This window comes from Haematobia irritans, chromosome 1 (genome assembly GCF_050003625.1).
Source record: "Haematobia irritans isolate KBUSLIRL chromosome 1, ASM5000362v1, whole genome shotgun sequence".
NCBI classification, from domain to species: Eukaryota; Metazoa; Arthropoda; class Insecta; order Diptera; family Muscidae; genus Haematobia; species Haematobia irritans.
Genome location: NC_134397.1, coordinates 271,005,511 through 271,028,456, shown reverse-complemented (window position 1 = coordinate 271,028,456; position 22,946 = coordinate 271,005,511). Strand labels below are relative to the sequence as shown.

The 22,946-nt window shown below is 33.6% G+C and overlaps 1 protein-coding gene across 2 annotated transcripts; it reads left to right on the top strand.

Moving 5' to 3' along the window:
* Positions 1 to 5,346: 5,346 nt before the first annotated feature.
* LOC142224002 (SLIT-ROBO Rho GTPase-activating protein 1-like) lies at positions 5,347 to 22,697 on the top strand. 2 transcript variants are annotated; one of them, XM_075293819.1, is made up of 3 exons: positions 5,353 to 5,455; positions 5,552 to 5,895; positions 18,450 to 22,697. In XM_075293819.1, exon 3 carries the CDS (start codon positions 18,795 to 18,797, stop codon positions 21,795 to 21,797), a length of 3,003 nt encoding a protein of 1,000 aa, XP_075149934.1. In that variant the 5' UTR covers positions 5,353 to 5,455; positions 5,552 to 5,895; positions 18,450 to 18,794; the 3' UTR covers positions 21,798 to 22,697. The 2 variants fall into 2 exon arrangements, with proteins under 2 accessions (XP_075149929.1, XP_075149934.1); XM_075293814.1 differs by having other exon boundaries at positions 5,347 to 5,895.
* Positions 22,698 to 22,946: the final 249 nt, after the last annotated feature.

The window sequence follows — 22,946 nt, the reverse complement described above, 5'->3', positions numbered from 1 at the left end:
TATTTGCACTTCCAAAAGGAGAGAAAAAACGTTCCAAATGGTTAAAAGTGTGCACATTCAAGAACAGTTCTGTACATAATTTAGCAAATATGTGCAAGATATTTTGCTAAGGATATGTTAGGCAATACATTTTTAAAAGAAAATGCATTCCTTGCTTATTTTTTGGCTCCACAAATTGTTAAAATGGAGGACATTATAAAAGACAATGAAACCAATACAGAGTATTTAGATGTTCGGCCAGGAACCTCCAGCGAGTTTAGAGGTACTGTTAGGGAAAGATATTTAGTAGATAAGTGCACGATTGAGTGAATGGAAAAGAGGACATGCGAAAGCATTTAGAAGAAAGTAGAAAGCAAAATGCATTACTTCAAGAAATTAAAAAACTTAAATCAGATAATGCATTGCTGAGTAACCAACTCCAGAACAGCCATAAAATTGCATCGATGCAAAAGATGCATCGGCGCAGGCAACATTATTTGCAAAAATAATTTGCCAAAAAAAGAGGAAAACGATTCTGGAGAAAAACTTTCTTCTAAATTTACATTTTACATGACCTAAAGCGATAGAGTTTTTGCGGGATGAGGCCAATTGCAATTTTCCTGGAAGAAGTACAATATTATCATGGATCCCCAAATTATTCCAGGTATGAATCCTTTTGTAGTTAAAGGCTTAAGAGATCTGGCAATCCAAATGGACAAAAAATATTGGATTGCCATGTTGGTATTTGACGAAATGTCCTTTAAGTACGAAATGGATTACAATATTACTTTAGACGCGTATGTAGGACTAGAAGATGATGGATGTGGAAATAGTACGAAAAAATTAGCGAGCAAGGTATTAGTTTTTATGGTTAAAGGAGATTTCCGTGCGTGGAAATTAGCTTTTATTTCACAACCGAACAATATAATTCCAACATGTTTCTTGCAATAATTAGAGATAAGGGAGAAGAAGAAGTGCCGTTGAACATCACCTATTGCGCAAATGGATACATCAGATGTGTCACAAAACCAGGTACAACATCAAAACATTAATGGTAATTATAAACAAACAACTAACAACCTGACAATTTAATTCCAACATGTTTCTTGCAATAATTAGAGTGAACATACTATGTGGCACACAAATCGTTTGCCTCGTCGAGTATGAGGTAAAATTTAACGAAAGTTTGTTTGCGAAATTATACGGTTTCACTAGCAAACATTATTTTATGAATGGTGATAAGAGGATTTATATGTTCCCCGATCCTTCACACATTTTCAAGGGAATTAGGAATGAACTTCTAATAAGGGATGTACAATCCCTCCTTAGAAATGTGAGTTGGAACGTGGTTAAAAAAATTTGACTGTCTGAGTATATATTAATGCCAACATTTTTTGGAACATTACTTCTCAGCTAATTCGCCACCACTCCTATTGCTGACAGTTCACCCTGCTATCTTTCCCTCTTCCAGCTTCAAGAATTCCTTGGGCTCATTTTAAGGAATTGCTTTGTCTAGTCGACAAAGTGCTTTTGTCGACTGATCCTAATTTCTTTATGATAAGCAAGGAATTTCTGCGTTACTTAAATCTCTTGAGGGATTACCTCCTTTTGATATCGTTACCTTAGGGAAGGTTCGACTTGTCAAATTATCACAACTTGTCGACGAATCTACAGGTCGACTAGCTGGAATTGAATTTCGCTGCATGGTGGCTTAATTTACCACCACGCTTGAAATTCGTAATAAGTACTTATTACGGTGAAATAATCCGCTTTAAAAACACGTCCTTTCACTTCGAAGTTTGAATGACGAATAAAATAATTTATTTTATTTCACATTAAGTTTAAATATTTTTTTCATGATTAAATTTTGTTTGTTTGATATTTTGCAATTTGGCGACTAACGTAAATGTATAATTTCAACCCTTTTTTAATTACTCCAATTTCTAAACTTTTTAAATACTTTTGCTCAATTAAGGTAAGTACTATGTTCGCTTTTCGCATTGAAATTGTCGCGGTTACATAGATAGATTAACTCAATTGATGTGCAGTTGCTTGTTCCGCTACATTTCGGCAAGACTTTACAGCAATATGCCTGTTTTCATTTATAATTTTGATTATTTCAAGAAAAAATGATTTTCAACTCGAAAACCGAGTTGAAAATCATAGTACTCACCTTTAAGGTGAGTACTATGTTCGTGTTTTTCACCATAACACTAAATTAAAAGAACAAATATATTTATGAAGAATTTTTATGTATTTTGTATTTTGATAGTTAATAAAACATTTAACAATGCCTCGCTGTGTCATTCCAAACTGTCCTTCATGGAACAGTGCAGATGGTTTGAATTTCCACCTTTATAGGTTTGAAATTTATTGCTAATTGTGGAAGAGCATAAATTTCAATTAGTAATGTTATAGGTAGGGAGCCACCGTGGTGCAATGGTTAGCATGCCCGCCTTGCATACACAAGGTCGTGGGTTCGATTCCTGCTACGACCGAACATTTCTGAGGGTTTCAAAGCTTCTCTAAGTGGTTTCACTGCAATGCGGAACGCCGTTCGGACTCGGCTATAAAAAGGAGGTCCCTTGTCATTGAGCTTAACATGGAATCGGGCAGCACTCAGTGATAAGAGAGAAGTTCACCAATGTGGTATCACAATGGACTGAATAGTCTAAGTGAGCCTGATACATCGGGCTGCCACATAACCTAACCTAACCTAACCTAATGTTATAGGTATGTTCGCGTACATTTTCCAGTTCCTAAGCAGGCATATAGTATATAGGGGTATATTCCGATATTCGGAATCGCAATAGGGATAGTTCTATCGAAGTAATAACAAGTAAGATTTGAAACATTTTCCCCGCATTCAAGCTAACTACTTTTATCATATAAATTCATTCGATAAACTGTCAATACATTTTGTTTTGCATGTAGGCATTTAATTTTTAATTGTATGAACAAGAAATGTAAGTTTACATATATATTCAAACGCGAAAACAATTTAAAACAAGTTCAGCATAGTGTTATACATTTAAAACAGAGACAAAAAATGAAAAACATATAATAACAAATTACAAATTAAGTTAAAAAATTAAAGCTATAAAGAGTAATATTGCGCAATATATACAAGTATAAATAACAAAAATTAATTGAAATAAAAACATGGATGGATAATTTATAAATTTAAAAAACGGCCTGTAATGCAAATATGTTAGAAAAGTGATTTTAGTATGATATTAACAGTTCACAGTTTGTTTAGGGTTTGTTAGTATGGGTAGTAGGGTTAATTTCTATGCATGTATAATTACAATACAACTAAATAACTTCACTATTACGATATATAGTTATATTTTTGACTTCAATTCAAATATGAATGCTAAGCCACATTACAATTTCGCTTATATTTTCTTTTTTTGTTGGATCTAGAAGATGAACCTTCGAACAATGAATCGAGGGAAACAATTTTGCCCCAAACAACCGGAAATCGAAATCATTGTGGTGGAACAAATGCCAACGTCGCCAGAAATAATGCGCAAATGGATACATCAGATGTGTCACAAAACCAAGCACAACATCAAAACATTAATGGTAATTATAAACAAACAACAACTAACAACTCTTAGTAATATTTTCATTGTAATTATTAATATAGATGAGGAGAATTCAATTAAACATATGTATTACTTCTAAAGTCACCACTACCCTTGTTCGGGAGTATTTATTTGAATATTATTCTTCCAAAAGATGAAATTTTGAATAGACGACGAGGGTATCTGCGACAGTTACATAGACGAATTGAAATACATAACATTAAATATGACACAAGCCGAAAAAGAAATTTGCATAAGTTTTGATGAACTTAATATAACCGTTGGATATAACGATGAAAAGGCAATTATATTCAATATGCATGCTATTGTCAGCGGATGGCTAATTTTGATTTGCTATTTTATTTTTGATTTTCTATTTAAAATAGGGCATCATACTTAAGAAATTTTTAATGGTCATAGAGTGTATGGTGTACGATATGTGTCATTTGATTGATAACATCCGAAAGTATTTTCTTAACAATAACCTAAGCCAAGATAAGGAATACACGGATCAAATACAATCGAGATTATTAAGAGTTTAATGTATCCGCCCAGAATGTTTTGAGAGAAAAAGGTACTTCTACGAAAATAGTTTTGGCACGTATAGTATGCTGAAACCCTTCTTTTCGCCACATACTATACATTGCTTAGAAACACTAATAAGTGAATTTACTAATGCTGCATGAAAATAATATTATTCAACTGAAGCACAAATGGGTCGGATGAGAGGAATATATTTAATTTATTTAAAGATTATCTCAAAAACGAAATTTATGATCCAGATTTAGTTGATTCCAGGCATAATAACTAAAATGGCTGGATTTAATTATGTTACAAATATTTGTTTTTTTTTTTTAATAAATACGATAATTTACAAGAATTTAATGTTGGTGCAATATCAACACAATATTCGGAATGAGTTTTCCATGCATTCCGAAATTGCACTTTGCGAACAACATTAAGTTAGAAAGGTTTGAAATTGCTGTTTTGTAGATACCAAACTTTGTTTTAAACAAAATGGGTTGTAAAAACCTACCAAATCCTACACTCGAAGAATTTTCTTTTGACTTACTTATTCCGAATCGGGCTCTCCATATTTGGCATTTAGGGACTTATATTTTAATTTGATTTTATAATATTTTTCTTTATAATCTATCTCCTTCTCCACATCCCCGCCGCTCCTTCACAATTTTTATTAAAAAAGTCAGCCTCCGACCACCATTTGACACGCACCTCATCTTCATGGCCATCTCTTAATATGCGTGCGGATACTTGTGTATTTCGACCTCGCCGTTGTATACTTCAATACTTCTCCTCATAAAATTAGCGAAATAACGCAACCATCCCATCTCTGAAAGCTTTTAGCTGACGGAGGGGATGCACCGTCGAGGACTTTGCTGTGAAAACACCTGGACCTTCCCTTAATTTTCTAAGGAAAGCCAAATTGAGTTCCAGCGTTTTGTCTCGTGTTAATGCTAAAATTGTAATGATAAGTAAATACAAAAATACTTTACTAATATTGAAACAAGTAGCAGCAGTATCCATTATGCCTTCGGACTTAACTTATACTGAGCACAATATATGGGATATGTTCGACTCGAGCACTGTCGTCCGGAATAACTGATAGTCTGTAAAGCGCATAAGATACTCTTAAGAAACAGCCATATTGTATAGTGCAAACGGTACATATGGCAATACATCAGTGGCTTCTTTCAACACGACGCCGTTCACTCTAGAATCGGTATTATTGACACGACTCCGTTCTCTAAAGGGGGTGCGCCGATATTACGCCGTCAGTTTAGACGTCTAGAAGTCAAAGTTTTAAACGATCAGAGAATCCTTTGATTTTACGAACGGAATATAGAAAAACTAAAAAGATTTAATTGGTATTGTAACATTCAAACAAAATTAAAATAAAGAAAATCGACAGTTATTCAATTGCTGAAATAAATTAATTTCAATTTATAACTATCCTCTCGCAGGAATTAGTGTTGTGAAGTGGTCAAGTGTCTACTCTCATCAGTGTTGTAAAGTTGTCAAGTGACACTCTCAGTTGCTCTTCGTTCGTTCGGTTCCTATGAAGAAAAATTGTTAAATCCATAAAAATATTAAGTTTTAAAATAAATGTGCTGACTTGATGTTGAGTGTAATGTGTGTAAAATTTTGTGCCAATGTTGAAGAAAAAATACAAAGAACATCCAGCACTTGCATCGGAAATTTTGCAAAATATGAGTTGTTGAAAACAGCCACAGCAGCCAGGAGCAGGCACATACATCTGAATGCTGCTGCTTAACAAACATTCTACATAACTTTCATATGAAAAGAGGTAAATATTCACTGGCGCCGCGCCTTTCATCAACAAGACCAAACTAGACAGTACGAGGGGGCTTCTCCGGAAATCATCAAATGACCACCGCCACCACTTCTATCGTCATAGCTAGCAAAAAAATGCACATATTTCTCCCAATACTATAAACGATTCCATTTCCATTCTCAAGTATTTGTGTAATACGGATGATGATATTTGGCCTTTATTTAATGGTGTTGTGTGTGGAGGAGATTTTGGAATGGAGAATGGAAATATGGAACAAACAAACAAAATCTTGTTCATGTGTTTCGTCCGTATATGTTTGTGTTTACTTTTTTGTTTGCTTCATCCTACCCTCCCCTTCCTTGCAGCCTTTACTTGGCCACACTTTCAGTATTTATTGCCTATTGAAGGTAAGTGGCGAAGGTCTCCTTCAAGTGGCAAGCAAAGAAAAAATCTTTAAAATCTCTTCCGATTAAGTGAGAGATGGATACAGTGATCGGCTGTCGTTCGATTGGCAAAATAACACGCCTTTCCAGATTCATTCATAGAATCGTAAACGAGAGGAGGAAACATTGAACATATGTGTATTATGAGACTCCCCGGAATCGCAGATTGTGTCGGTATACTAAAACTACGAAAAGAAGAAATTCATGCATATACGCGCGTATGAACATAAACCACAAACACAAAGAGACATACGTACGGCAGATGATATATATGCATATGTAAGTACGTTGTTGTATGCCCGCCCTGTACGCCCCACGACTATTTTGATGATACTGATGAGGTCGAGGAGATGATATGAAATGGTTGTGTATTAGTCAATTTTGTGGTTGTGATCCATTTTGTAGTATCCTCCAGTAACCCATCGTGTGTCCAGTAGAAATAACACCGTCACCATTATTATGAACATATAATTATTAAGACCATCCGTTTCAATAAATGGAATAAAATATCCCCTCTATTAAATTAATTAAATCTTGCATATTCGCATGGTAATGCTGAATGTTAAAAACAAAATAAAAAATTCGCATGGACACAAATTCAATTGTCACTCATACAGACGCCACCGGCATTATTCTCTACAAGTACTTCAATGATTGCTGGGTCTTGTGTTGTGGCTTGTCATTAATGGATGTGGGCGGTATATCGTTTAAGATTGTATCAATCTGTCCATATTCCTTGTAATACAGAACATGAACACATCAACAACATCTCTTGTTTACAACAATGAATTGATCCATTCAGAAAGAAAGTGAAACCGCCGTTCTGAGCGTTTCTGTATTGATATCCTAAAGACTTTCTCATGTGAAATTTCGTGGCGAAATTCTAGCATTTACATTTACGAATTTCTAGCAATTACACGTTAGCAAGATGTGTTAGACTAAATTCGTATGTAAAAAACAATTTTTTTAACATATCAAGAGAAGCCAAATAAAACTTTGACGTATCTTTGTTTTTGAACCTCATAGTCGAATTCCACTTCATGTAGAAAAATGAAATGCACTTTTAAAAGGCTTTAAAACCCAGGAACAAATAAAAGTTTGTGTAAACACGTATCTAGAAAGGCATTAAGAACATTCTTTGAATGTCTGCATGTCTAGAAAATTTTCCAAACGTATACTGTAGGCTGATCAGATGAAATTATGTTATCGGAGCCGGAGTTCTGAGCAAAATCCTCAATTTACATACAAGAAGATAATCAAATACACTGGGCAGTGTATCGAAACAATCTACATTTTAAAAGTAAGCAAAATGCTTTGTTTTTTGCATTTTGTACTTCTTCAAATCTTTTATTGAAAAAAATACATCATCTAAATTATATAAAAATGCACACCTGTATACCTATTACATCATTTATTTATACTTCTTTTGTCGATAGTAATACCTTGCAATTCCAAATCGTTTGGTTTGAAGTCATAAAAATTACTGATTGGCAAGAATAACAATTGTTTAGTACTATAGATGTAGAACCTTGTGTGATTTCTATAATCTATATTTCATATAGATTACTTTTAACCCATTATATTTATCAATAGAGCATTGTTATGTTTTCAGTTAAATATTGTAGGAAATAAATATCCCAGCAAAAACTCTCATTACCCGATAATCTTGTAGGTAAGCCTGTTTAAAAATTAGTAACCACTTATTAATTGTCATCGCTCCGGATTACATTTACATACGCATGTCCTAGGAGGAAAGTACTTCTCCCCAGGCATACCTTTGACCATGAAATAATTAGTGCTTTTAAAGCATATAATCACCTAATATGTAATCACTTATACGTTGATATACCAAAGTTTGCAAAATAACCACTTATTGTCTCAGGCAACCAAAACTCGAAAATATTGACTTCTCTAGCCGATTACAATGGATCAAAATATGGCGAGTAATGCTGTAATATGAACATTACTTGAATAGAAACGAATATTGTAGAAATAAACAAGTATATACGGCCATAAGTTCGGCCAAGCCGAATCTTATGTACCCTCCACCATGGATTGCATAGAAACTTCTACGAAAGACTGTTACTTGGGTTGTGGTATCTTAAAACTTCTTAACATCGTTTTCTAAATTGTGAATTAGTCCATACGTGGTAGAGAGCCAGAATTGAAATATGGGGGTCGCTTCGTAGGAGGTCAAATCTGGTAACCGGTTTATATGGGGGCTATATATAATTATGGACCGATTTCGACCAATTTTTGCATGGTTATTAGAGAGCATACACTAACACCATGTACCAAATTTCAGCCGGATCGGACGAAATTTGCTTCTTAGAGGCTCCGCAAGCCAAATCTGGGGATCGGTTTATATGGGGACTATATATAATTATGGACCGATATGGACCAATATTAGCATGGTTGTTAAAGACCACATTCTAACACCATGTACCAAATTTCAGCCGGATCGGGTGAAATTTGCTTCTCTTAGAGGATCCGCAAGCCAAATCGGGAGATCGGTTTATATGAGCCGATTTCGACCAATTTTTGCATGATTATTAAAGACCATACACTAACACCATGTACCAATTTCAGCCGGATCGGATGAAATTTGCTTCTCTTAGAGGCTCCGCAAGCCAAATCTGAGGATCGGTTTATATGGGAACTATATATAATTATGGACCGATGTGGACCAATTTTTGCATGGTTGTTAGAGGTCATATGCTGACACCATGTACCAAATTTCAGCCGGATCGGATGAAATTTCCTTCTCTTAGAGTCCCCGCAAACCAAATTTGGGGATCCGTTTATATGGGGGCTATACGCAAAAGTGGGCCGATATGGCCCATTTACAATACCATCCGACCTACATCAATAACAACTACTTGTGCCAAGTTTCAAGTCGATAGCTTGTTTCGTTCGGAAGTTAGCGTGATTTCAACAGACGGACGGACGGACATGCTCAAATCGACTCAGAATTTCACTTTATGGGGTCTTAGAGCAATATTTCGATGTGTTACAAACGGAATGACAAAGTTAATATAACCCCATCCTCTGGTGGAGGGTATAACAAAAATGTAACAAATCATCTAAATAAGATTACAGGCAAATTATTTTCACAGTTAAAATATAAATAAATGTTGTCGTTTAAGGGAGTTAGATTCACATTATGTTCGAAATCTACTAAAAGTGGATTTTATATATCCTTTTTTATAAGGCAAATGACAGTTGAAGTCGATTTTGAAAGTGTAATGTGAATGAGGTATAATAAAGCATTTATTTAAAATGGTAATATCATTAATTTAAAAAACCATTATTATGAAATATTCGTGAAGAATATTCCTTAACGGAAAAATCTTCAGAATTGCCGTTACATAACATATTCTTTTTGAGTTTTTTTAAGTAAATGCTCAATTATGTGAATAATTATACCTAATGGCACCGTCATTTATTATATTTTATTAAGTCATTAACGGCCAAATGCATTACATTTTGAGAATGTCAATTCAAAAATTACCGAGAAGTATTTATTATTGACATTACAAGTTAGTCATTATAACTCACCGCAGTGTAATGCAATGTGTAATGACAGCTCTACACCTGGTAATGTAACTTGTAATGAGATGTGGTTACCTAGTTTTTGCTGGGATCATTCAAAAATATTTTATAATACAATTTCTTACAAAAATAAAAAATAAAAAAATATATAATTATTCCTGTACAATAGAATCTAGATCATTTTATGGAGAAAATGGATTTCTCCATACTTAAGGAATCAAATTGTGATATAGGCCCTAGAGGTGTGCACGTGAGTAATATTTTGCTCACACTCACGCACACCCACGACGGAGAAATCTTATTCACGCACATTCACGCACCGTATATTTTCGTAAGACTCACGCTCACGCACGTTCACGAAGAGAAAATTTGTATTCACGCACACTCACGCACGAAAATCTTTTAAATGTCGTGACTCTTAACACCTAGGATGTCACTAAAATTATAAATGAATTCAACTCGTAAGTATTTTATGTTCGTAGGAGGGATTATTTTCGTGAGCGTGTTTTTCCGAAATTCGTTACTCACTCACACTCACGACGATATCATTTTCGTGACTCACGCTCACGCACGACATTTGATTGGTTAATCACGCTCACACACACTCCCGCCGTTGCCTTCAGCGTGACTCACGCGTGAGTCACGAAAATTTCGTGTCACGCGCACACCTCTAACAGGCCCATATGAATATTATAGTAAAAAAGGACGGATATGATCTATCCTTTGAATTTCGGTCAAATCGGACCCTTTATTACGATTTTTGATACTTAATAAGAAGAATTTCGGATAATCGGCTTATATATTTAAAGGACTTCTCGATTTCTGATTCGACATATCGTAAAAGATTACTCGACCATCTTGGATCACCTGCATGAAGCTTATCCAAACTCGAGTTAGTAGTGCTGCTTTGTTGTGCTTGTTTGAGTAAATAATATTTTCTTATTTTGTCTTTTTTCAATCATAATGGGAACTAAAAATGTTTTGTCATATTTCATTTTTTTTTATCATATTATTAATTATAATTGTCATATTTCATTTTTTGTCATATTATTAATTAATCTATTTTATACCTCATATATGTAATTATACTTTTTATATACTCGCATATATTTTTACGTTGTCATAACTTCAATTATACTTTAGTCACGGTTAGTAGTCCATTGTAATTTACATAAATTGGCCGCTATGTGGCTTCAAATTACATAATGAAAATAAAATAAATAAATAAAATAAATATTGGCTATAACAAAACCAGGACATTTAATTTTGATGCAATTTAGTTATCCTGGATGTTTAAATAGTCCAATTGGGAAATCATTTATATTGATGTTATATGAACCGATATTTACGCTTGAGCTATCATGTAAATACCATTGTTTAACATAAAATAACATAAATAGAACATAACACAATTATCTTAAAAAACACAAAAATTTAGATAAAATTAATTGCAAAAATTGTTTAATAATAAACTAGCCAAACATGGCCCGCATAGCTGCGCCTTACAGATATGAGATATTTGTTAAAAATATGTCATTTAATTCCAAGTAAATACGGAAGGAACATTTTGCGTTTACTAAGGCAAACATATCCTTCACAGAATATTTCGAAGGATTAAAAAATAAGACAACCCACAGAATTTGATGTTATTTTCGAAATAAACATCAATACGAAATTCAATTTATTGGTGGGATTGATCATGTTTTAATTTAAGGGCGAATATCAAGCCATTGTAACAAACAATATAGGAATTTCTAGTAGACCTACTAAATTTAACCAATCTAGTATTGTACCTTTTTGGTTTCCCCTATCTTACAGATAATTGTAATTTAGCGTCATCATAAGCGGACTCTGTTTATTATGTATTCATCTAAAAATGCATGATATCGGTTATTTTCTTTGGTTATTTTAAGATTTTTAAACCACAGCACTTCTGATTCAATAATTGTTTTTATCTTTTCCATACTCTATGACAGGAGTTCCCAACATAATTTTCGACGTGCTTATGCTTTTCAAGTGAAATATTCTCAATTTTTTAAGACCCGGTGATTAATAAATATATACAATTCGAACCGTGAGTTCGTCGACAGATAAATTACTTGGAGAATTAAAATTTTAAAAATATAAATTTCAGATTTGCAGATTTTGGAATAGTAGACAACTCTCAGTTTGAAAAATACGAATATTGAATAAATATATTGAGAAAACACGTAAACAGTCTGTGATTGTGACTAAAAATCGATTGACTAACCCTGTTTGGACGATGGGACTCGATTTTGAAAACAATAACATTTTTCAATTTTACTGCCTTACAGATTAAAATATTCGGTTTTACGATGAGTTTTTTTCAGTCTAAAAATTCTAAAAAACATTCAAAGTCGACTGTCCTATTTCTTCATTAAAAATTCAATAGTCAATTGTGGCTAAAATTAAATGTCGTTTGGTCGATTTGGCAGGATTTTCAAAACTCGAAAGTCTATTAGGCTACTATGAAGCTCAAACGCATTGTTTTTAGAACATTAAAAACCAGTAAAAGTTGCAAATAGCAATATATAAAGGCAGAATCATGGATATTGTGTCATTTGGGAAGCACTGCTCTGCGAAATTATAGATAGACATGCATTGTATCTGCCGCGGAATTGAAATAATTGTATTGTTCATAAATGATAAAAGCTGTTAGTGCTTTTACAGTAGTCATAAAAAATACATTCTTTAGACTTTTTAATTAAAAACATTAGTATTAATTAATATATGTAAAAAAAGTGATAGAGTGCCTTAATACTTTAAATTTGTATCGATTAATTTAAATTAATTTTAAAATTATTAATTTCATAATTTCAGAAATTTATATTTATAAACAAAAGTTTATGTTATTGTATTCTCAGGAATGTGTATGTTTTATCAAAGAAAGCTGAACAATGTTAAAAAATTAATGAAAGACATTTTAGTGATCTATGTCCATAGCGAGCTGTCTTCGCTAGATGCGTCTTTGGAGAAGATCATATCTGATTCTTCTCGTGATATGAGGCTTGTGTCCACACATGCTGCCAAGTTCGAAAGCGAGATCTAGCTAGTGCAACTCTTAGTGCAGGGATATTAACCGTCAATCGAATATTCGATTTATTAAAATTTTGTAATAGTAGATCTTTTTCATATTTGGAAAAATCGACATCCCAACTTTTTATACATTTGATGAAGTTGATTATTACAAATATTGAAAAATATGGCAGAACTGCAATCCAAACAAAAATCAATTTTTGATTGTGGTCAAACGTTATTTTTATTGTCGAATTTAGGTTTTCCCCGGTGATTACCGGGATTTTGTCATATTTTCCCTTCCGGTTTCCCAGGAATTAAGTGTGGTAATGTCCAGTATATTTTTAGTCATAGCATTAAATATAAAATATTACCATCTGTACTAAAACACATGATTTTTATCACTTAATTTATCGGGGTAATTAAGACTTAGCAACGAGAAATATGTAAAATAATTTACAGTAAAACCTCTGAAAGGTGGACACCCACAGTCGCCTTAATTTTGTCCACATTTGAGAGGTGTCCAGATATGAGGGGTTAATTTTAAGGTATAGGAGTTGTCTGGAGACGTTTGCTATGTCCCACGTTTGTGAGGTATTCGGTTTTCAGGGTGTCCGAGTTTTAGAGGTTTCACTGTAATTTTCTGTATATTCCAGTAAAAAAGAAACTTTGAATTAAAATTATTCAGCCAAAAAAAAGCGTTGCCAAAAAGTAGTGAACATTTTCTTTTTGGATCCGCAAGTGGTGCAAAATTGGCGCAGAAGCGATGTTGTCATAGGACGGATGTCCACCACTGAATTTGAATTACTTTTAAGGGTGAGATCTGAATTCTGTGTTTTGGGTGTGAATTTTGTAATATTTTGCCAAATAAATAATTTTTATTTTTTTAAGATTTTTAATATACTCTAACAACCTCAGATATTTTAAAAAAATCGCAGTTTCTCTAGAATGGATTTAGCATTTTTTCTTCCATTTTATTCATTCTTTCTCTATTTTTAATCAGTTTGAAACAAAAAAAAAATCAAATTACCCATTAAAATAAAAAAACGAGTTATAAAAAATTGAATTAAAAGAACTTCCTGTGCAGTTAAAATAAAGAACATCTTTGGGAGGACATTTTTGGAAGTGTTTTCTTAAAAGTTGTGGCTTTAGAAGAACTTTCAAAATTTTTGCTGTGTATTTATATAACAGTTTTAAGTTGTTTTCGAAATTGTATTGTACTATGGTACCTTCTAATAATAGTTATTAAATATGAAAATATTATTCTTTGTAATGATTTATTTTATTACTTCAATTTTATATGATTTCATAGTATTTTGAGTAATATTAACTACTAAGTACATATAATTCTATAAAATTAATTTTTAAGTCTTCACTATATCGAACTTCGTTTTACGAGCCGACTTTTGTAAATATCCAAATTTATTGTAAAATATTCTCATGCTAACATAGTGCTCTTTTGAAGTGCATGAAAACTCTATATGGTATGATACTGTCCTAACCATTATAAAATTGTCTTATATATCACAATATTCAAAGGATTAACTTAGTTAATTCTCTTAAATGTCTTGGAATTACTCTAGATTCTAATCTATGCTTTGATCATCATATTAATAATGTTGCGAATAGGGTATGTCTTATTTTGAGGAGGCTGTATTCCTTGAGTTCTTATACGCCCCAGCATGTGAGGCTTCGGTTGGCGCATTCGTTATTAATCACACAATTCAATTACGGATTAGAAGTTTATTCTGGAAAGTGGAACTACAATTTAGATAGGATGGAAAGAGTGGTAAATATAATTGTTCGCTATGTGTTTGGTTTACGGATTTGTGAACATGTTGAGACTGCAAGGAGGATTCCTGAGTTGCTAGGATGTTCTTTTAGGAATTACATCAACTTGCGCTCTGTATGTCACTTTTATAAAGTTATTAGGTATGGGCAACCAGAAGTTTTGGCGCGTGAATTCTCCTTCATTAATTCTACTAGGAATATTCCATATATGAGCATTCGTTTCTAGTTAGAGTCTTTCGTGTTTGGAATCATCTTCCTAATGACCTTAGGTCATTCTCGTTTTCATGCGAATCTTATAGAAAGAGGATTATGTAATATTTTAATAGTATTGAGTAGCTTATTATTATGATTTGCTGGGATCATTTATATATTACTTTTTTTGTACATATCTTGTATGAATTTCATGTGGCTGGGGAGCCATCCAAATCCAAATTATAAATAATCTGAAATACTTTAGTTTTTAAGCTTTTATTTCATATATTCTACACATAGATTTTTTTTCACGGGAAAAAACAATAATTTATTTATTTATTTATTCAACAACGTAATATAAAAAGCCGAAACAGGCCAAATAAAACTATATTACATCTCATAATACTGAATAAAAGAAAAAAAAAACATGCATACGGCTAGAGAAAAATATAAAATTATTCACTCTACTTAGAATATACTACTGACTTTTGCAAAGCTTAAGGCACATGAGTATAAAACTTTAATGTAATAAAAATACAATTCACAAATTGAGATCGAATAAAAAAAAATAATATATTTAGAAATAAAAATAAAGTAAGTAAATATAAGTGACTAAGGCCCCAAGCCATTTTAATATAGTTAAACTAAAAAAAAAAGACAACAAAAATTGCAATAGACAAGTTATAAGTGATATATTAAAGAAACATTATCGGTTACAGTAATAGAAATTCAATACATCTGACATTAAAAACATTATTAGTAAAAGAAAAATTTCTAAGGTACAACGGAAGATGATTCCAAAGTCTAGAAACTCTTACAACAAATGATTTCTTACTACAATACATGTATAATAGGCCTTTATTGGCTTCCTTTGTATTGATGAATAAATAAAATAAATAAATAAATAAATAAATATTTCGATTTGAATAATTTATTGAGAACACTTTTTGTATGATTTCTGGCTGATGTAAAATTTTGAAATGAAATACATGGTTAGGTTTCCACATAGTGCCTTAGAACATACTCCTTAGACTATTTTAATTTTGCTATGTCTAAAATTTACACCGTATCAAAGCAAGGTTTTATTTGAGCGGATCCTGGAAAATTTGAAAAAAAAAAAAATTCTCGCCGACCTGTAAATGGAAAAAGTTTATTAGGAGAATTTTAAAGATTTGACTCCCATATCGAAGACGATTCATCATTTTCCGAAGGGCTTAGTCTATATTCAATAACAAAATCACATTAGGTATACCATCCTGTATCTAAAAGTATCAGCCTTCATCACCCTTTAATTCCGCTGGTAGATTAGATGACAATTTTACAATTTATAACTGTCTCAAGCGTATATCACAGAAAGTTCTTTTTCTATCGCAAATACAAATTGTATAAATGTGTCACCACATATGTTTTCGTCTTAAATGATCATGGATAATTCTCATATATCCACCCTCGTATTAATCTGTGCATTTAGTATTTGTTCGTTGTAAGTGTTAAGCCTATTACTTATTTTAATAGATAAATTTCAATAAATTGTATTAAAATGAATAAACAACAAGAAGAACAAAAAAACTTATTCACATCATTCCCTGTTTTTTCTGAATATGATTGGTGCACCGAATGAATTTCACTGTAACATCAGCGTCCATGCATGATAGACAAAACAACACCAAAACAAATGACGTAGCCACGGAAGGGGCCCCTTATAAAGAAAAATTATTTTCTAGTTGTATTCAAATTTCCAATTGTGAATAAAATATAAAACTGCTCTAAATAGTTTTGTAATTCCGAGTTCTTAGAAAACAACTTTGAATTGGAGACAGCAAATGCGAAATATTTTAATGGTGCAATATATTTTTAATGGGAATTGATTTTCTTTAAGATGCTGGTTGCTATTGTGTTAAATATGGGTAAGAGTTTTTGTTGTAAGGGCTTCGAGCATGCTCTGAATGCTTTGCAAATCATTAAAAACAGTAGCGAAATTAGCATAGAGCGTTGTCAAAAAGATGTTTATAAAAATAGGGTTTTGTCGAATATTTTTACCAAATATGTAGTCTACAATCTGAAATTGCATTCCGAATATCCCCATCAAATTTGCTCAACCTCAGACGAGTTTTATTATTAGATATTATCCGATCCGATATTGTCTGTTATGTCGAAGAGAAAAAAGCGAAAAAATTATTAAATATTCTTGTTACCGTGTTCTTAATAACTTTACTTTTCATTTTGAAGGAGAACCTGAAAACATATAGATGACATAAAATAATTAGTAATTATTTCTATAATTTTTCGTAATATTTCTCAATCCAATTAAAAAATATTGCTTAATATAAATGAATTAGCCAATAAGCCTCTAAAAAACCTAGAGGGGAATGAATTTATTATAAAAGTTATAAAAAATATATAAAAAATATTAATTTGTGGGGATTTTGTCTTTCTCTATATTTGAAGGTATTTTTAAATACTAAAGAATTGTTAGGTTAGGTTAGGTTAGGTGGCAGCCCGATGTATTAGGCTCACTTAGACTATTCAGTCCATTGTGATACCACAGTGGTGAAAGAATTGTTATTTTCGCATTAAATATTGTCAAACGTTTTTCTCCTTTTTCCTCATATTAATCAAATCAAAATGTCGATATCGTCACGCTGCCAACACTGCTCAGTAATACTGGAAATGATAGCCGATTAACAAGCACGTATGAATTTCGTATATTATTCCACATTTGGGCCTAGATAAACTATAGCCTAAAGTAAGTGATTTCTTAGAATTGTTTTTATTTTTTGATGTTTTACAACAATTATGGATCCAAAATCTTTTGGCCACAAACCTGAGACTTTAAAAATTAAAATTTCATGAATAGAAATAATAAATAATATAAATAAACTTTTGCATTCCATTAGTGTTTTAATCATATGTGAATCCTTTATTCGCCTTTCGTCGTGATTTTTCACGTCGATAAGCCGTTTGCCCAAAATTAAAAATATATATATATATATATATATATATATATATATATATATATATATATATATATATATATATATATATATATATATATATATATATATATATATATATATATATATATATATATATATATATATATATATATATATATATATATATATATATATATATATATATATATATATATATATATATATATATATATATATATATATATATATATATATATATATATATATATATATTCTTTGTTTCTAACTACATATCTCCATTAGTAACATTTACATGTTATGGGTTCATAAAGATTAAATTTCGATATCAAAACATTTCCCATTACTTTATAATCCCCATCTACGAAATAGTTTTAGCTGCGACCCTGACCATATCTTAAACGAAAACAAAAAGAATGACTGCGACAATATCGACGGACAGCTATGACAACAAAACTCTTATGTGTTCCAGGCACCCTTTTGCCTCCAAATTGTTGTCGTCGTCAATGACCATACCATACTATACCATATACCCTAACTATGCAATGCAACGAATCATACTAAATTTATCTACTTTGTTCTTTATGTTCAATTTCAGAGTTTAATTCCTACTACGACATCAACGAGCAAGCCGGCGGCAACAAGAACAACAACTACAACGACCACACGACAGTAACAACCATAGCATTCAACTGCCAGCCAGGAGCAGAAGAAGTAGAAAGTAAAAACAAAAAGTATTAAAAGAGCAGACTTAATCAATAGCACAAGTCAACCAAACAACCAGCACACCAACCAACAGCAGCAACTGCAGCAGCAGTAGCAACAGCAGCTGCAAATACGCTATACTAACCAACTGAAATAATAACAAAAACAACAAATCCCCCTAACACAACAAACAAAGGAATTGTCGTCGTCGATCGTCATCATCATACACACTATAGAGATGGACGAAAACGAACAAGAATTAAAGAGTCCCATGAAACGAGTTGGATCCACCCGCAAGGTGTTTCTCTTCAATAACATACGACAACAGTTGAACGAACACTTACGATGCTTAGATAATCGTGTTGAGTCGCAAGTATCCCTTATACAAGAGCTCCAGGACTTATTCCGGCGAAGGGGCGAACTAGAATTGGAGTACAGTAAGAATCTAGACAAACTGGTGCGCAGCCTACAGGCTAGGCATAAAGAACAAAAACAGAAACGTGAACAGTGGCACATTTTCTCAGCGTTTAGCTCATGGTCACATTTGCTGGAGCAAACGCAATCGTTGAGCAAAGATCATGCCACACTTTCGGAATTGTATTCGGTGAATATTGTCTCCTCACTGCAGACCACCATCGAAGATGTCCAAAGGATATATAAGAAATGTCGATCCATTGGCTATGATATACATGAAGAGATTCTTCGGGTGTTGGAAGAATTATATGCCACCATGAAGACCTATCAGAAATACGAAGCCGAATGGAAGGCAGCCGAGGTGAAATTGATGACTGCCGAGGCTCAGCAACAGAAGCTGGAACAGACCATACAAAAGGAGAAACTGCGTAGCAGTAAGAAATACCGCATGATTGAGAAGGAGATATTGAAACGCCGCACTAAGTATTCCGATGCCCGCATGAAAGCGTTGAAAGCTAAAAATGAATATCAATTGTGTTTGGAATCCTCCAACACAACAATACACAAATATTTCATAGACGATTTGAGTGATTTAATTGACTGCATGGACTTGGGCTTCAGTTCGATGATATCACGATGTTTAGTGATGCATGTAACAGCAGACCAGGGCCGAGCAAGGGCCATCTTAAACCAGGCCGATAATTTAGCACATGTAATTCACCTAATAGATAGTCAACAAGATAAACAAAAGTTTATGGAGCAATATCATGCAGCATTTATGGTGCCCAAACGTTTCGAGTTCCAAGGACAATTCAGCAATGATTTGCTGGAGCAGAGTGTCCAGAAAGAGTTGTATGTGGATATGGAACACCGTTTGCAGTTAATTGGTCAGCGATTAAATTCGCTGCGCACCGAATCGGAGGAGATATGGAAGACTTTGGAAATGGCCGAGGTGAAACTGCTGGAACATTTTAACAGCAAGGACTGTGATGTTAGCCCCGCATTTGTGGAGCATAATAAAAGCCTTTTACAAAAGGGCGGTGCCTCGATGGCTTTTAATCCCAAACTGAAGGCTGAAAAAGAGGAAGTCGAAGACTTTTACATTAACAAAATTCGAGAGTATATTCGTGGGACTTCGCGCATAGCGCGTCTAGACGCTAAAGCAAAGTATTTAAGGGAAATGCTCATTACAGACAATAATGCTGCTTTCACGAGGGAAATACTCGAGCATCCCATCAATAGCAAGCGCAAAAGGATAGGGCGCAAAAATCAATCCGGCAGACCGAAGCTATTCGGTGGTTCCTTGGAGGAGTACTTGGAAAGTACTGGCGAAGATATACCTCTGATTCTGAGAAGTTGCATACGTGTCATAAATCTGTATGGTCTGCATCATCAGGGCATATTCCGGGTATCCGGTTCACAAGTTGAGATTACAAATTTCCGCGAAGCATTTGAGAGGGGAGAAGATCCCTTGGCCGATACCACAGATGCCTCGGACATCAATTCGGTGGCTGGTGTTTTAAAGTTGTATTTGCGTGAGCTCAGAGTTCCCCTCTTCCCGAAATTCTATTTTGAGAGCTTCATTTCCATATCGGAAATGCAGACAAAGGCCGACATGGTCAAGGGTATAAGACAGTTCTTGCAAAACCTTCCCAATTCTGTTGTCATAGTCATACGCTATCTGTTCTCTTTCCTCAATCATCTGTCCGAGTATGCCGACGAGAATATGATGGATGCCTACAACTTAGCCATATGTTTTGGACCCACACTAATGCCCGCGCCCGAAGACAAAGATCAAGTTCAATATCAGAACCAAGTAAACGAATTAATCAAGAACATGATTATCTATCACGAAGATCTGTTCCCCAAGGAATTGGGTGGCTACGAATACGAAAAATATATATCGCCCCACACCCTGGACATGGATGTGGGCGATTCACCCTCAGAGGTGCTCACCGAAGATCCTGAGTCTGATGCCTATCCCTCCGAAGATGAATCGGAGGTTCTGGAAGCCATGGCCCAGTTCGACTTCAATGCTCGCTCCAGTCGGGAGCTTTCATTGACCAAAGGTGATTGTATAATACTGCGAAAGCAAGTCTCAAATGATTGGTGGCAGGGTTCGGTGAATGGCAAGGAGGGTCTAGTGCCCGACAAATACATATCGTTAAAGCTCAAAGATGAAGTACGTCTACCCCCACAAAATTCACAATCTATGGAACATTTGTACTTAGAGAATTCATGCTCTTCATCAACTTCAATGTTAGTAGACAATAAAGATATCGCAAAGTATGTTGTCAATGATGTTTATTTTAACAATGCCACAAACAGCTCAGCCTGTAATAACACATCGGTGGTTGGTGGTTTAGGTAGTAATAATGGTGCTATTTATGCTATACCCCATCAACGTAAAACTAGTACCGGCAGTGGTGGAAATGGATCACTTGGTGGTGGTGGCAGCGGCAGTGCTGGTGGTCTAGGTTGCTCATCATCTCCATCCGCTAATGCTTCTGGTGATTCATGTACAGATGGTAACGCTTATGCTGTCACAAGTGAAGGTCATTTATTTAAACACTTTGCTATGTCCCACCATCCTAATGCTACTACAACTACTAATACATCCGCTAGATCTACATCTACTACACCCCCTCTTCCCCCCAGTAGTACACCCACATCCGCTACGCCTCCTCCAGTCAATCATTCATCCCTATTGAAATTTATGAAAAACAACAGCAAACAATATCACGACGAGCCACACTCCTTTGAGAATGCAATTGAATTTCAAAATGCCTACGATGAACAGGTTGAAAAATTCGAAACGACCGTATAAGATAAGACTAAGAAATAGAAGATGGCAAATACTCGTACCACCCAATGGGAGCCCTCGAAAAATAAACGAACTTCAACTATACCTCTTCCTTCTCAGTAAGCACAATGCAATTAAAATGCATAACACAAACTTTAAAGTGAACCAAACCCAAACGAACTCTAGGAGAAGACGAAGAGAGTGGTAGAAGTGAAACAGAGGCGAAACAAAGCGCACAAAACACTAATACACTTTGAATCACACACACTCACACGCACACACACATACATATATATACATGCACACAAAGGAAGTAGAAGTTAACGATATTAGAATCAAGGAAGAAAGTTTTAAGCTCAAATCTAATTCCAGGAATTCCAGGTTTACAATGAAAAAAGGATCTCAAATTTATAAAAAAAGCTTGCATAAAATGAATGTTGTTTGTGATATTGTGTTCTTAGTATTAGAATTGCTACTCTCTCTCCCTCTGTTGGCAAAAGGTGGTAGTTTTCAAAATCGATATTTTGATCGATTATTGGATTTGATGTAACGTTTAAAAACTCCATTGCTAATTGTAAATAGTAGTATGAGAGTAATCTTCAAAATAGTATTCTACGAAAAAGAAAAGAACAATTGTGAATCGTATTTCAAATTTCAAATTATGAAGAAACAAAAACAAATTCCATATATGGACAACTCTTAAAAAAAAAACAACTCTGTTGATTATCTTGCCAACTATAAAATTTTCAAATTTTTAACCTAATAAAAACAAATTTATTTAAAATTAACCAGTCGAAAAAAAATTGATATGAAAATGATTTTAGATCAAATGAAGACAGTGAGGGACATTATAAATTATTTTATGCTTGATGAATGTGACACCACACTGGAAAAAATAAAAAATCTTTTTAGTTTCGAAAATTATTTTGTGAACTTTTTCTATATATATTTACCCGATGATATTTCAATGCTTATGGAGAGTAGAATTAGTTACGAGTTATATTTAAAGTGACTTATGTTTGGGATATTATAGAATTCTTCAAGAAATGATTGAAAGAGGAGGACATGTCTAAACTTTTGACTTTAATGCTTTGGCAGTTCTGCAATGTCTTATACAAAATGCCCAGTATGAGGTACTGTATTACAAATTGGAGATATTTGCCCCAATAAGTT

Bases quoted from the DNA above. Each gene is read 5' to 3' on its own strand.
- LOC142224002 (XM_075293814.1), top strand. From the start codon at position 18,795: ATGGACGAAAACGAACAAGAATTAAAGAGTCCCATGAAACGAGTTGGA.